The following is a 13698-nucleotide window of genomic DNA, read 5'->3' as shown; positions in this document are numbered from 1 at the left end:
TTCCTCTCCTTCGGCGTCTCACTTTCCTGATCAAGGTCTGTAGTAAATCTGCCGCAGATGCGACAAAAATTGGAAGCAAATCCACAGGTGTTGTAGTCCTGTAGTTAAGAAGCTCTTCTCTGGTGTACGAATATCCAGAGGAGTGCCCAGACACACAAGTTATGCACAAAACAAAACAGAAGTAACACACTGAAGTACCAGGGCATCCATACGCGGCGCCATCTTGGAAGTTCATCTTCTCCAGTCCGAACCACATTCCGATGTCATTGCTGCATATCCTGGTGATGTGGGTCAGTGAATCGATGTCTCGTTCACTCTTGGCATACAGCTTGATGTCATCCATGTACAGGAGGTGGCTGACAACTGTTCCATTCCGTAGTCGGTATCCGTAGCCAGTCTTGTTAATGATCTCACTGAGGGGGTTCAGGCCTATGCAGAACAGCAGTGGGGACAGAGCATCTCCTTGGTAGATCCCGCACTTGATGGTGACTTGTGCTATGAGCTTGAAGTTGGCCTCTAGTGTTGTCCGCCACATCCCCATTGAGTTCCTGATGAAGACTCTTAGGGTCCTGTTGATCTTGTATAGCTCTAAGCATTCCAGGATCCAGGTGTGGGGCATTGAGTAATAGGCCTTCTTGTAATCAATCCAGGCAGTGAACAGGTTGGTCAGCCTGGTCTTTTAGTCTCGGCTGACTGCTCGGTCTACCAGTAGCTGGTGTTTTACACCCTTGGTATTCTTGCCAATCCCTTTCTGTGCCCTGCTCATGTATTGACCCATGTGTCTCTTCATCTTAGCTGCTATGATGTCTGACAGGAGCTTCCACGTGGTGCTGAGGCAGGTTATTGGTCGGTAGTTGAAGGGGACCGGTCCCTTCCGGGGTCCTTGAGGATCACTCATGTCTGGGGTCCTTCGGTTAGCCATTCCGGGTGTCTCTCGTTGGTTCATTTCAGCTAGTTATTTTGTGCTCAGCTTCCTATACTTACCACCTTCTTCATCGCACCTTTCTGCAGCTCCGATAATTGGCTAACCTCCCTCCGTGTTACCTTAATCTTAGCCTCCTTCTCCATGGAGGGTACTGCCCCTTGTGGCTATTGAACTTGTAGCCAAGCATCTCACTGATCACTGCTGCCGTATTGTAGATCAGCTTGTTAGTCTCGGTAATTGTGGCTGTAGGTATCGCCCGTAGCACTGCATTAACATCATCTAGCAGACCTTCTGAGGGTACTTCACGTAATCTCGGTAACCGGCTACGGAGGATCCAGGTTTCAAGCTTGGCCATGATCCTATCTCTCAAGTCAGTTCCTCTCGCACTCAACGATTCTTCTTCTATCGCACTTGGGGCTATGTACCCAATCTCGGGTGGGGTCGTGATGAAGAGAATCAATATCAGGGCTAACTCTAATAATAGAGATCTCAGGTCACTGTGTGTGAGGTCCTGAGGATTGAGGCTCGGATGGCGCTCAGGATTTACCCAATGAAGAGCTGCAATATTAAAATTATTCCACCTGAAATCTACACACCTGACCCATATGATGTGTGGATGAACACCAAACACGATTTAGTTACTGTGTCACATCAGTAAATGTGCGCATTGCTCTGGTAAATAGAGAATACAGAAACAGCAGTTCTGTGTTACAGTCGGCTTCCATCATAATGACTGGCCTGTGTTACTTTTATCAGCAATTACTTTGTCAGACACTCATTTGTCTAAGCCAACACTCCCACCAACTGGCAAAACTCACCTTAGCGCCACATCAGGTGAGAGTAAATGAGCTTTTTCGCTCTGTACTGTGATGTCACAGTGATACTCAGGGTGCCACACATTCAGTCCTATTAACAGCTGAATTTGACAGATATTTAAATTTTGGTTTGTTACAGAGTCAACAGAAGGAAGTTCGCTGTGTGCGCCCTGCTGAGAAAAAGACAGTTCAGTTCTGCTCTGCTCAGTTTCATGAAAGGTCCAGTCTGACTGAAGCAAAGTTTCAACACTGCTCTAACAGCATTGAGCCGATTGCACACTCATTCTTATAAAATCTCCCTCTTCCTTCAAAATAAACACTCCTAGAATAAACTGTGATGAGTTTAAAAGTTCCATTTTACTCCTGAGATCTAAAAATGTTCATTTAGGTTTACGTATTATTTCTTTTTTTCAGAAGCTGAACATGATAAATCTTCTGCAACACTGTACAAGTGCATTTTAAATAAATAACAGATACATATAATAAACTAAAATCTTAATTCTGACTTGGGAACAGCTTCAAGTCTCACAGAAGAACATAAACAAACTGGAAAACTAAATTATTCTGTCAGTACAGTACAAGATAATCAGTACAAGAAACTTTCAATGTAAATGAGGAAGAACATAAAAAATTTTTTTAAAAAAACTGAGTTGTGGTCAAATTTTTTTTTCCAAGGGGAACAAAGGGCTCATGAAGTCTATACTGTCTCAATGAAACAGACAGTGAGATTCATTTATGATCAGATGTGCGACTCGTTTGACCACCAATCCGATGTAGTAAACGCAGCCGTTTAGCCTTCTCTCTACACTCAACATGTAGCTGGGATAACCCATCAGAGAAATGTTTATGGCCATGGGTTGGTCATGTCTTGGCATGTCTTTGTGGGAAGATGTTCTTGACAATTTACAGCACATGCTGCTCTGCTTTGTTATCACACTTTGTACAGCCATGTTCGTTATCACATGGCTAACACTAGTGTGTAATAGGCCAAACATTAGGATGCTAATTTCTGATCCTCATATGCTTTTGGCATCTTAAACTGATGTTACTCTAACTCTATGCCAACCATATGATTGGTTCAGCACCACATTACTATCATTGTCATTGGCCTTTCATGTTGTGTCTAAAAACATGGATGGAATGAGATCTATTAACTTTATATTGACCATGCCTTATATTGCTGTCAATTAAAGTTTTTGCATGATAAATATTTTTATTATTTAATTGTACAGTTCTACTTCTCATTACAAGATCTGCATAAATAACTGGGTAGGAACACAATGTGATGCATGTTTGTAGTCCATCTTTTACACATAGTAGTTATAACATGTCAGATATCTGGCATCACGTTGTTAAGGAGACTAGTATTGGGTTGATTGGATTCTCAGTGCACCGCTCTTCTTTTTCCAAGTCCATATCTAGTTCTCCTAACAACATTCCTATGTCCTTATGACATGTTTTGTTTTAAACATACAGTCGTCTCTGTCCCCTCACCAATTACCAGATTGTCTTTAAAGTTTGATTTTTTTCCAGGACTTCATGTTCTTCCTAACTGATCTCCTCACTGTGCTGCTTCCTATTGTTAAAACCTTTTGTTGGTTTACCTTGCTGACTGCCCACTTGTGAATGACATCAAGCTAATGATGTAATGTATGAATCAACATTAGGATTTTTGACTTTACCTTGGGGTGCAGAGTCACTCTTCTCTGTGGACACAAAAAGGTACAAAGGGTTCTTATTATAAAAGTGTAGCAGGCAAGATGCATAAATATCAGAGAACATAATCAATCTGAGAAAACTGAGGATAAAACAAACTGTGTAAAATGGTAAATAATGATGAAAATATACATTCATCAATAAATACACAAGGAAATGATGTTGAAGGTTCAAAATATAATAAAACAAGAAACTATGACAACCATGACAAGTAAATTTAGTGGAATTAACACAAACTGCATGCTGAAAATATTAGCAAATCAAATTTGCATGATTTATTTAAATATTATTCTCTTTAATGTTAAAACTCCTGTATGTCAGATAGCCAACTAGAAAAATCACACCAGCTTTTTCAAAAGCCATCACAGGATATCTATATGAAGTTCATGAGATTATTGTGTGTGTGTCATTTCAGTCTTTCAGAGACATCTCTCTGTCATGTCCCTTCATACTGCCTCTTATAGCTGCATCCGTTGTCAAGGAGGTGGACTGAAAGCGATTGAAGTCCCCTAGCTTACCTCATTACATCTGAATACTATAACAGACTTTATCTATACATGCGTTCACTAATAGTAAATCATTTTTATTCTTGATCAAAGATATAAAAGTATAAGCCTGATTAATATGATAAATGAGAAATTTGTTTGAGTTAGGAATATTACTCCAATGTTTGGATTTTGTGTGCAAGATCTAGAGTGTGATTAAGTGGTGGGTGGGTTCTTTTACATTTTGAGAGAAGCCAATTGAGTCTAATAACAGATTAAATGCCATGTTGAGGCTGTCATTTTTAGCATCTACATGGATGTTAAAATCACCCACAATAATTATTTTATCTGAGCTGAGCACTAAATCAGATAAAAAGTCTGAGAAATCAGAGAGAAACTCTGTGTAAGGCCCAGGTGGACGATAGATGATAACAAGTAAGACTGGTTTCTGAGTTTTACAGCTGGGGTGGACGAGGCTAAGCATCAGGCTTTCAAATGAATTAAAAGTCTGTCTGGGTCTTTGGTTAATTAATAAACTAGTGTGAAAAACTCCTGCCACATCGCCCCTCGGCCTGTGCTTCGAGGTTTCTGGTAGTTAGAATGACTCGGGGTGTTGATTCATTTAAACTAACATAATCATCCGGCTGCAACCAGGTTTCTGTAAGGCAGAGAAATCGATTTGTTGATCAATTATTAAGTCATGTACTACAGAGACTTGGAGGAGAGAGAGACCTAATATTTAATAATCCACATTTCACTGTTTTACTCTTTGATGGAGATGTGGATACTGTATTGCTCTTTCTTTGTGATTTTTTATGTTATTTTATTTTTATTTTTTATTTTTAACGATTTTTAGTTTGTCTTTTTTTTTTTTTTAGTGTTTTTGTCTGTTTAGGAGCTGACAAAGTCTCTAAGGGGATGGGGCTTTGGGTGGATAAGAGGAGGGGAGAAGCTGCAGAGAGTCGTGTAAGACTGCAACATTTCTCTGTTTATATTTGCTGCTATTTTTTGTGTTATTACATATTCTTTGGGTTGCAGCATCAGTTTGGCACTTAGGGACGATCGTGGCTCAAGAGTTGGCATTTCATCTTGTAATCGGAAGGTTGCCGGTTCGAGCCCCGGCTCGGACAGTCTCAGTCATTGTGTCCTTGGGAAAGACACTTCACTCGTTGCCTACTGGTCAGTGGCACCAGTGTCTGGCCCCAGGGCAGCTGTGGCTACAATGTAGCTTGCCATCACCAGTGTGTGAATGGGTGGATGACTGATTGTAGTGTAAAGCGCTTTGGGGTCCTTAGGGACTAAGTAAAGCGCTATACAAATACAGGCCATTTACTTAATATGTTGGGCTAATCTGAGCCCTGGATTTAGGGACCACAACAGACTTTTTAAAAGAGTTTGATGATTTGCTATCAGAAAACTTCCAGACAGAAGGGAAATGACTCCTTAATGAGACAGAGCTCAGACATGCAATGGGTGTCATCCTACTTTTTAGTTTCTGGCCTCAAACATTTGCTACAACACATAAAAAAGTAATATAATCAGACCATGTGTAACACTAATATAATAGCTGTGTGTAATGAAACCTGTAAGAAGACTTCACGAACAAAATCTACTGGAGTGTTTTATCAAAGACCTTCTCTTTTTTCACCTGAGAAACATTTTGCAGACATTTGACTGCATGTTTTTATGATTTAATTATTTAACATTTTGTTTCCTTGGAAACATCATTCTTTGCATTCAGTCTGATCATGTATTCACATTTTTGAAAAGCAATAATTATTGGAATCATCTAATGATTAAAATGCCACTCACTATTCAAATGTATATAGATTTTCTTCTGTGACTGATGCCAGATGTCCTTTTGTGTGGCAACACAGCGATAGTTGTCGTCCTTTTTCACAGTAGTGCTGACAGTGATGTAGAAGCGATCTCCTATTTTAGAGACCTGTGGTTTCTCAGAAGGAATGATCTGATTGTTACTGTCCCACCACTCGACCGTAGGTCTGGGGGAACCACTTTGAACGTCACACTGAAGCAGTGCCCAATCATCTGTTTGATTAAGAATTGTGACAGAAGGTTGTGCTGCACCTGTGAACACATGATAGACAGATTATTTAAGAACAATGACAGTCAATTATTTTAGCTACTCTGAGTGCACATGTATTTGAGCATAAAGAACAGTTGTTCCACCTTAACTGTACCTAACAGCAGAGTTTTGATAGGTAGAGATTCAATTCGAGAGTTTTTACTCTATACATTATTTGTGACTCCAATTTGTCTAAGCGTTATATAAAAACATGATGAAGTGCCATTAATTAAAATGAATTTAATTTTAACATCAAATAACTACAAATTTAATTTGGATAAATAAATATGTGAACAAATGTAGATGTTACAGAAAATACCAGCATCAAAAACTGCAATTTGAATATAAAAATAAATTTTAATGCAGACTTTTGGAGGTTACTGTAAACTTGAACCAAGACACTGAGAGGGATGTGATATATGGGCATATATAGGTCATGCGATAGTTTTCTATTTGGATGAACAGCTATGTGCAATTAAGATAATGTCTTGATCTATAACAGATTCACAGTTACTGAACTGATTATGAATGACTCCTAATTAAGTAATCCTTAATATAGCAAGCATACAAAAAATGTTTTTGTTCGGACTGTTTATAAAGATAATCTGCATTATTTTATATGGTTCTAACCGTAAGATGGTAAAAGTGTCGTTCAGTATTTACCTATCTGTTCATATACACACGAGGACGTAAGGATTAGTGACGTAATCACAAACAGGACTCACCGTTAACTCGGACCTTTAACCTTTTGAAACGCAGAGGTTGTATGCGACCCAAGTTTACATGTCAAAAATAATAAATAAACATACTGTGTATTTTCACTTTGACCGGAAACATCGATACAGACATTTTATACGTCATTTCAAAGCACAGATCCTCATTTTTCAGCAGATTCGTTCATCTCAGTGAAGTATTTACGACATAAAAGCAGTAACGTGTTAATTTACGGCAGTGAAAAGGTATTAACCTTACTCCTAGCCTGATGCGTCTCCGTTAACAAGCCGTTCATTGGCCCAAAAACAGACTGTTGAAGACAAACAGCGGCTCGTTTTAAAGAAAACAAACTTCACAGATTAATTTCAGCTCGCTTGAGTTCGACTGGCAGAAAAAAAAACTAACGGGAAAAAAGAAAGTATTCTCTAAGTAAACTTTGTCTGAGCTACCTAAACTTTTGAAAGAACAATAACAAAATTCATAATAAATAAATTAACCAATCATCTTGGTTATCGCTGTAATCTGAAAGCATCCACGGGTAAAATTAACCAATTCACATTGTTATCCGACGTAAAATGATGCACGCAAAAAGCTGTTAATCCTTTCAGCCAATCACAACAGAGCATCTTTATGCCATCCACGTGGGTGTTTGATTGACAGCTACTGTCATCCAATAGAAAGTCACCGCAGTGAAACCACTCTGCTTTTGAAGCCGGTAAAATCACCTCTCTGACCATATATGGAAGTTAATTAAGTTAGCCTCGCTGTAACAATGGAACAGAAACAAATCAAAGAAAAGTGTTTTATCTGTCGAAAAAGACCCGATTAATTATAATAAATCAGCAGATTTTTATTTCAATTATTAAGGAAATCGCTTTGAAGTTAAGTTTAGCATTTAAGAATATTAGAAATGTAAAACACCAGAATGAATTCTCATTATTTGTTAAGTTTGGAGAGATTTTTGTGGAACTTCTGAAGTAAGTTTTCAGGGATCCTCTACTTTGCCCTTTCAATTAATTTCTGCAGTATTTTAGAGCCACTTTTAAATATCAGAATGAAACTTGGCACATTTATTGTAGACAAAATGAAGATGATGTCCTGTAAATTTCAGCCTTGTAGCCCTTATAATGACTGATTAAGTGTATTTAATATATGAAGTAAAAGCTTGAGAACATCAAGGCTTCAGTCATTTCCTGTATAATCCTCAAACAAATGATCTGTGTTAGAGCTAAAGGTAAAACTAACAGACTACATTAAATATCACAAATTTTAGTTCACAGTGATGAAACAGGCAGGTATCAGATATTTATGGTTTGGAAATTATTACAAAGTTTAGCCTGGTAGTTACAGACATGCAGAAGTGCACATGACTGTGAGAGGCTCTAACAAGTTAATATGGGCTCTGAAAGGGAAAAAAACACACACATGTTAGAGGTGACTGTGGTCTCATCAACTTAGCAGTTAAATAAAACTAGACAGTTTTTAAAATCCTAAACTAAAAGAGAAGGCACAGTCACTGATTAAATAAATGTCCTGATACCAAGAGGCTAAGTTATTGTCACGAATGTGTTATCACACAGTCAAAGGCAGCAGGCCAAGACAAGGTGTGTCCGAGGATGCTAAAGGCGTGTGCTGCTGAACTTGGGGAGCCGCTACAATGAGTCTTCAATCTCAGTCTGCGACTGGGGAGAGTGCCCGCCCTATGGAAGACATCCTGCATCGTCCCGGTCCCAAAAGGAACCGGCCCAATGAGCTGAATGACTTCCGACCGGTGGCACTGACGTCACATCTTATGAAGTCTCTAGAGCGGCTCCTTCTCAACCTCCTCCGACCACAGGTACAACATGCTCAGGACCCACTACAGTTCGCATACAAGGCGGATGTTGGAGTGGAGGATGCCATCCTGTACCTCCTACATAGAGCCCACTCACACCTGGACAAGGGAAAAGGCACGGTCAGGATCCTGTTTCTTGACTTTTCCAGTGCCTTTAATACCATCAGGCCCAGTATGCTTCAGGAAAAAAAATCTAAACCACAAAAACTAAACAGGATGCAGGTGGACCCCTGCCTGGTCGCTTGGATCTCCGACTACCTCACTGACAGACCACAGTACGTCAGGCTGAAGGACATCACGTCTGACACTGTGGTCAGCAGCACAGGAGCACCACAGGGAACTGTGCTGTCCCCTCTTCACCCTGTACACCTCTGACTTCTGCTACAACTCTGAATTATGCCATATTCAGAAGTTTGCAGACGACACAGCCATCATGGGGTCTGGGATGATCAGGAAGAGGAGTACAGGAGTCTGGTGAGGAACTTTGTCACATGGAGTCACACAAACCACCTGCAACTCAACACCTCAAAGACCAAGGAACTGGTTGTGGACTTCGGGAGGTCCAGAGCAGGTCCGCTGCCGGTTCAGATAGAGGGAGAGGAGGTGGAGGTGGTCAACAAGTACAATACCTCAGGCTGTGGGTGGACACAAACTGGACTGGTCATGCAACACAGAGCACCTGTATAAAAAAGCCCAAAGCCGACTGTACTTCCTCAGGAGGCTGAGGTCTTTTAACATCTGCAGGAAGCTCCTGAGGATGTTTTACCAGTCGGTGGTAGCTGGAGTACTTTTCTATGCTGTAGTGTGCTGGAGGAGCAGCACAGCAAAGAAGGACTCATCCAGGCTGGAGAAACTGATCAGGAAGGCTGGCTCTGTGGTCGGCATGAAGCTGGACACTCTGGTGACAGTGGCAGAGAAAAGGACACTAAAGAAACTGCTGGACATTATGGACAATGCTGGGCATCCTCTGCACACGGCCATAAACAAACAGAAGAGTCTGTTCAGTGACAGGTTGCTTCTCCCCAAGATAAGAACAAACAGACTTAAAAACTCCTTTGTCCCACACGCCATCAAACTGCTAAACTCCTCTCTGCAGGGGAGAGTGAGGGGGAGCAGGGGGACAAAGGAGGGGGGAACAGCTAAGCTGTAGTGCCTTTTCACTGTGCAATACTTTTTGTTAATAACCAATGGTGCAATAGACCTCAATACTTGAAATGTGCAATTCCCCTGTATTCTTATTATACGTCCTATTTATTCTATTTATCCCATTGTATACTCCTTATTTATATAAGTTTCTGTATTTATATATGTGTATATATGGTATTCTGTTCACATTCTGTAACTTCTGTTGGTGCTGTGCTATTTGGAAACCAAATTTCCCAGAGGAACCCACCCGAGGGATGAATAAAGTTCTATCTTATCTATCTCTCTTATCTTAAAAAAACTCTGAACAGTTGTGTGTCTGATATTTTGGGAGAAGTGAACAATTATTTATTTTATTTTATTTACTGAAGACTCCATGGACACCTCAGATTTCTGATAAGTAGACAGGTGCAGGACCAGCATGCACATGGGAAGGTCTCAGTTTTGTTCACTGAATATTAATGCAGGTGTGCTGTAGGAGTGAGGCCCTGCCAGATGTGCATGCTGACCGTTTCATCTGTAAATAATCAGCTGTTTTATAACAGCACTCACCAACAACAAGCTGAATGTGGAATGTTCTGATTTCTGGCTTCAGGTTTGGAAATTTACATAAATAGGTTCCGTTGTCTTCCAGCCTAGTTTTTTTTATTCTTATAGACGCGTTGCCATGCTTTAACTCTTCTGGAAAATGTGAGACTCGATCTTTGAACTCCTCATCTTGACCTAAGAGGCCATTATTGTAATATTTGCCATCATCATACAGGAACACATTCTTTTGTGGAACTGTTCCTTCTTTCTTCCAGTCAAACAGCATTGACTCAATGTTCTCATTGGTGCTGAGGGAGCAGGGTAAAATGACACCATCATCTTCTTTCACCGTCACTCTGGTCACAGGTGTCCCTGAAAGACAAAACATGAATTAAACAGTGATGAGGATAGAAGGAAAAGTCAGATATGAGGTAGGCGCAGCCAATCAGATGAAAGTTCACCCTTGATTTTATCAGTTATGATCATTCTTTTTACCCTTACAAAAATCATAGTTTTTAGTTTACTTCTCTTCATATTTCCCTGTTGTCATCACAGTCCCACCTGTAGCCCCACAGTTTGTATGACTGGTTTAAATGGAGGCTGAAGGAGCTGAAGAGCTTGTTTCAGAGAGGATGCGCTCAGAGGCTGCACCAAGGCCCAGACTGAGATAAACAAGGATCAATGTGAACTGTGAATCATGCTAAACTGTTCCAGCAGTGTCCAAGAATAAAACATGGAGCTGGAAATGAGTATAATAGCTCACCTTTACTTCATGTATTACATTTCTGTTTTCAGAAGTCAGAGGGTGAGGTCCATTAAAGAGAACTCTCTCTGAATATTGATTTTTGCTAATATGACTGCATCCACATGAGCTGTTACAGTAATGCTCCTCCATCCTACCAACAACAGCTCCACCTCAGTAACAATCATACTGTGACCAAACTGTATTTATTTTTTCTGTAAACAAAAATATCAGATTATTCATGATTAATTTTCTAATCTGAAAAATTCTGATTCCTCAGCTTTACAACTGTAATAATGATCTATAACAGTCTGTCAGCTGACAACAGCCCTGACACATCTGTGAGCTACCACTTGTTTTTCTCTGCTCTGACTTTCTTTTTACTGTTTTTGGCTACGATCACAAAGTTCAGTATGAATGTGACCTCTCCATCTTCCTGATTTGTTTTTGGAGTGGATTAATGAAGAAACACTCTTCAGACAACCTGCTGGGATTTACTCTGTACTCATATTGGCAGTTTTTAGCATGTGACTGCAGCATTTGTGTTATCATAACTTCACTTTACAGGCTGAATCATAGTTCTGAATTAAACACCCTTCTGTGATGTGTGCATTTTATTTCATTTGTGTTTTTGTGTCTTTCTTTTGTGATTCCACTTAGAACGGGATGTGTTTTGTGAGTCTGCTTTTGGTATGTTTTATGAGCATGCAGTACTTTTAAAGAATATTCTGTACAGCATTTCCTACTGTTTTGGATTGCTGCACCAATAATAAACATAGATGTGTATAAATCCAGTATATTTCTCCACTATTTTTGATTAAATATTTTAATCATTTGACAGCCATAAATGCTACGCTTTTCATTCAGGAATGACTGTTTTTGGACAGCACTATGGACAATAACCACAGTCAGAGGTAGGCATTACATCATGAGTGCATATTTTCAGTGATAAGAATGTTTGAGTCCTTTGCAAAAACACACAGTACACAAACATCTGAAATTCATCTTTCAGGCATACATACATAATTTAAAATGCTGCTAAGGACTCTATAAGACACTGATCAGTGTTGCATCATCGAGGTCAGAAGACAAAGAGTGAGGTCCATTACAGAAGACTCTCTGCATATTTATTTCTGCTAATATGACTGCATTCACTTGCTGTGGTTATTTTACACAAACGACAGATCAGTGTCAGGAAGTACAGGAAATATATTTCCCAGTATTCCTCTCTGCCAACGAAACACTCGAGAAAAAAATATTTTAATGAGTGCACTGAGAAGCACAGAGGAAATATTTTAAGAGCTAAAATTCAGTTCATAAATGTGTACTTCATAAAATGTATGCCTTCACACAATATAACAATGACTTAGTGGAACTCTTATAATAGTTCCACTTTACCATGACTCTAGTAATATGAGTATATTGTGCAGATAGAAAATATAGAAAATATCCTTTGATAGTCATTTACTGAAGGAGATGAAAGTTTTCTTGCTTTTGTTTACAGTTATTTTTTAATCACATATCTAAACCATTCAACACAAGTTACAAAGCTGTTACTCGTTGTTGTTGCTATTCACGGTGCAGCAGTATTTCCTATTTTTTTTTCAAACTCTACTTCTACATTACATTTTGTTCTAGAAGCAGCGCATAGGGAGGTCAGTTGCGTTAAGACATTTAATTGGCCAATCAAGACTCACTATCGAAAGTGCAGAAGTCAGTAGTTGAAGGGCGGGGCAGCGGCGCAGTTGCCAGAAATGCAACTGAAACTTTGCATATACAGGGAGACCAAAGAGTTAAAAAACAAATGAGGGTTTTAAGGATTCAAAATATTGAACCAAGAACAATGAAATATTGTAGTTTGCTGCATGACTTAAGAAGGAGATAAGCACACCACGAAGAAGTCCACAATCAGACACACACATGCAGCGCAGTAACAAACACGCGATTCCTTCACATTAAAACTCCTCCAAATGGAATCATAAGTATTTGATCATAAAAAACAAAGAGAATAGTTTCGTTTCATTGTTGAAGATGCTGCACATTAATCTGCCGTCTTATTATTTTACTCTAAAACGCGGCTGCGTTAAAAGCTGATGTCACAGGTGTAGATGCCGCAGTCAGCCACCCAGAGCAGCATTAATGCGCCATCCGCTGCTGTGAAAACGTGACTGCGCCTGCACACATGATCAGTAAAAATCAATGAGTTTATTACCGGATTCAGCACCAAACGTCAGTCCGGACAAATTCGGGAAACAGAAGCTCAGAATCAGAAGTGGGTAGAAGCTCCATGTCTGCAGAAACCCTCAAACGTTCAGACGTTACAGGATCTCTTTAATAAAACGGAGCTCGGAGCCACTCCTCTCAGCACACTGACGCGCTCCAAAACACTTTGAGTTTCTATTCTCTTAAAGTAGTAAACCATAATTACACTTCCGGTGGCTTTGTGACAGACATACAGAAAGGCTGACGGGAGAAAGATTCATGAAGGACATGACCTGTTTCCTGGGTGCTACATCTGACCTGCAATAATTAGAATGAGGGGGAAAAAAGAAAAGAAAAGAAAAATAAATGCTCATGGCTTCCATTTTGGATTTAAATCAATTTTTAATCTACACCCATCCTCTTCTGCTTATACTTGTCGGCGTCACAGGGAGGTGTGTGTGTGCGGTGGTGGTGGTTGGGGGGCGGAGCTGGAGTACCCAGAGAGAAC

The 13698-nt window shown here is 39.8% G+C and overlaps 1 protein-coding gene across 1 annotated transcript; it reads right to left on the bottom strand.

The window, feature by feature from the left end:
- Nucleotides 1-3260: 3260 nt before the first annotated feature.
- On the bottom strand, nt 3261-13279 carry LOC106097778 (V-set domain-containing T-cell activation inhibitor 1; the record flags this gene model as incomplete). Its single annotated transcript, XM_019354259.2, has 4 exons — nt 3261-3446; nt 5754-6029; nt 10271-10618; nt 13201-13279. Coding segments are annotated over 4 exons (777 nt in total), but the record flags the coding sequence as incomplete, so codon positions are not given.
- Between the last annotated feature and the right edge of the window lie 419 nt (nt 13280-13698).

The sequence above is a fragment of the Oreochromis niloticus genome, unplaced genomic scaffold (genome assembly GCF_001858045.2).
Source record: "Oreochromis niloticus isolate F11D_XX unplaced genomic scaffold, O_niloticus_UMD_NMBU tig00000005_pilon, whole genome shotgun sequence".
Lineage (NCBI taxonomy): Eukaryota > Metazoa > Chordata > Actinopteri > Cichliformes > Cichlidae > Oreochromis > Oreochromis niloticus.
Note: the sequence above shows the minus strand (reverse complement) of the source record. Positions and strands in the feature narration are given on the sequence as shown.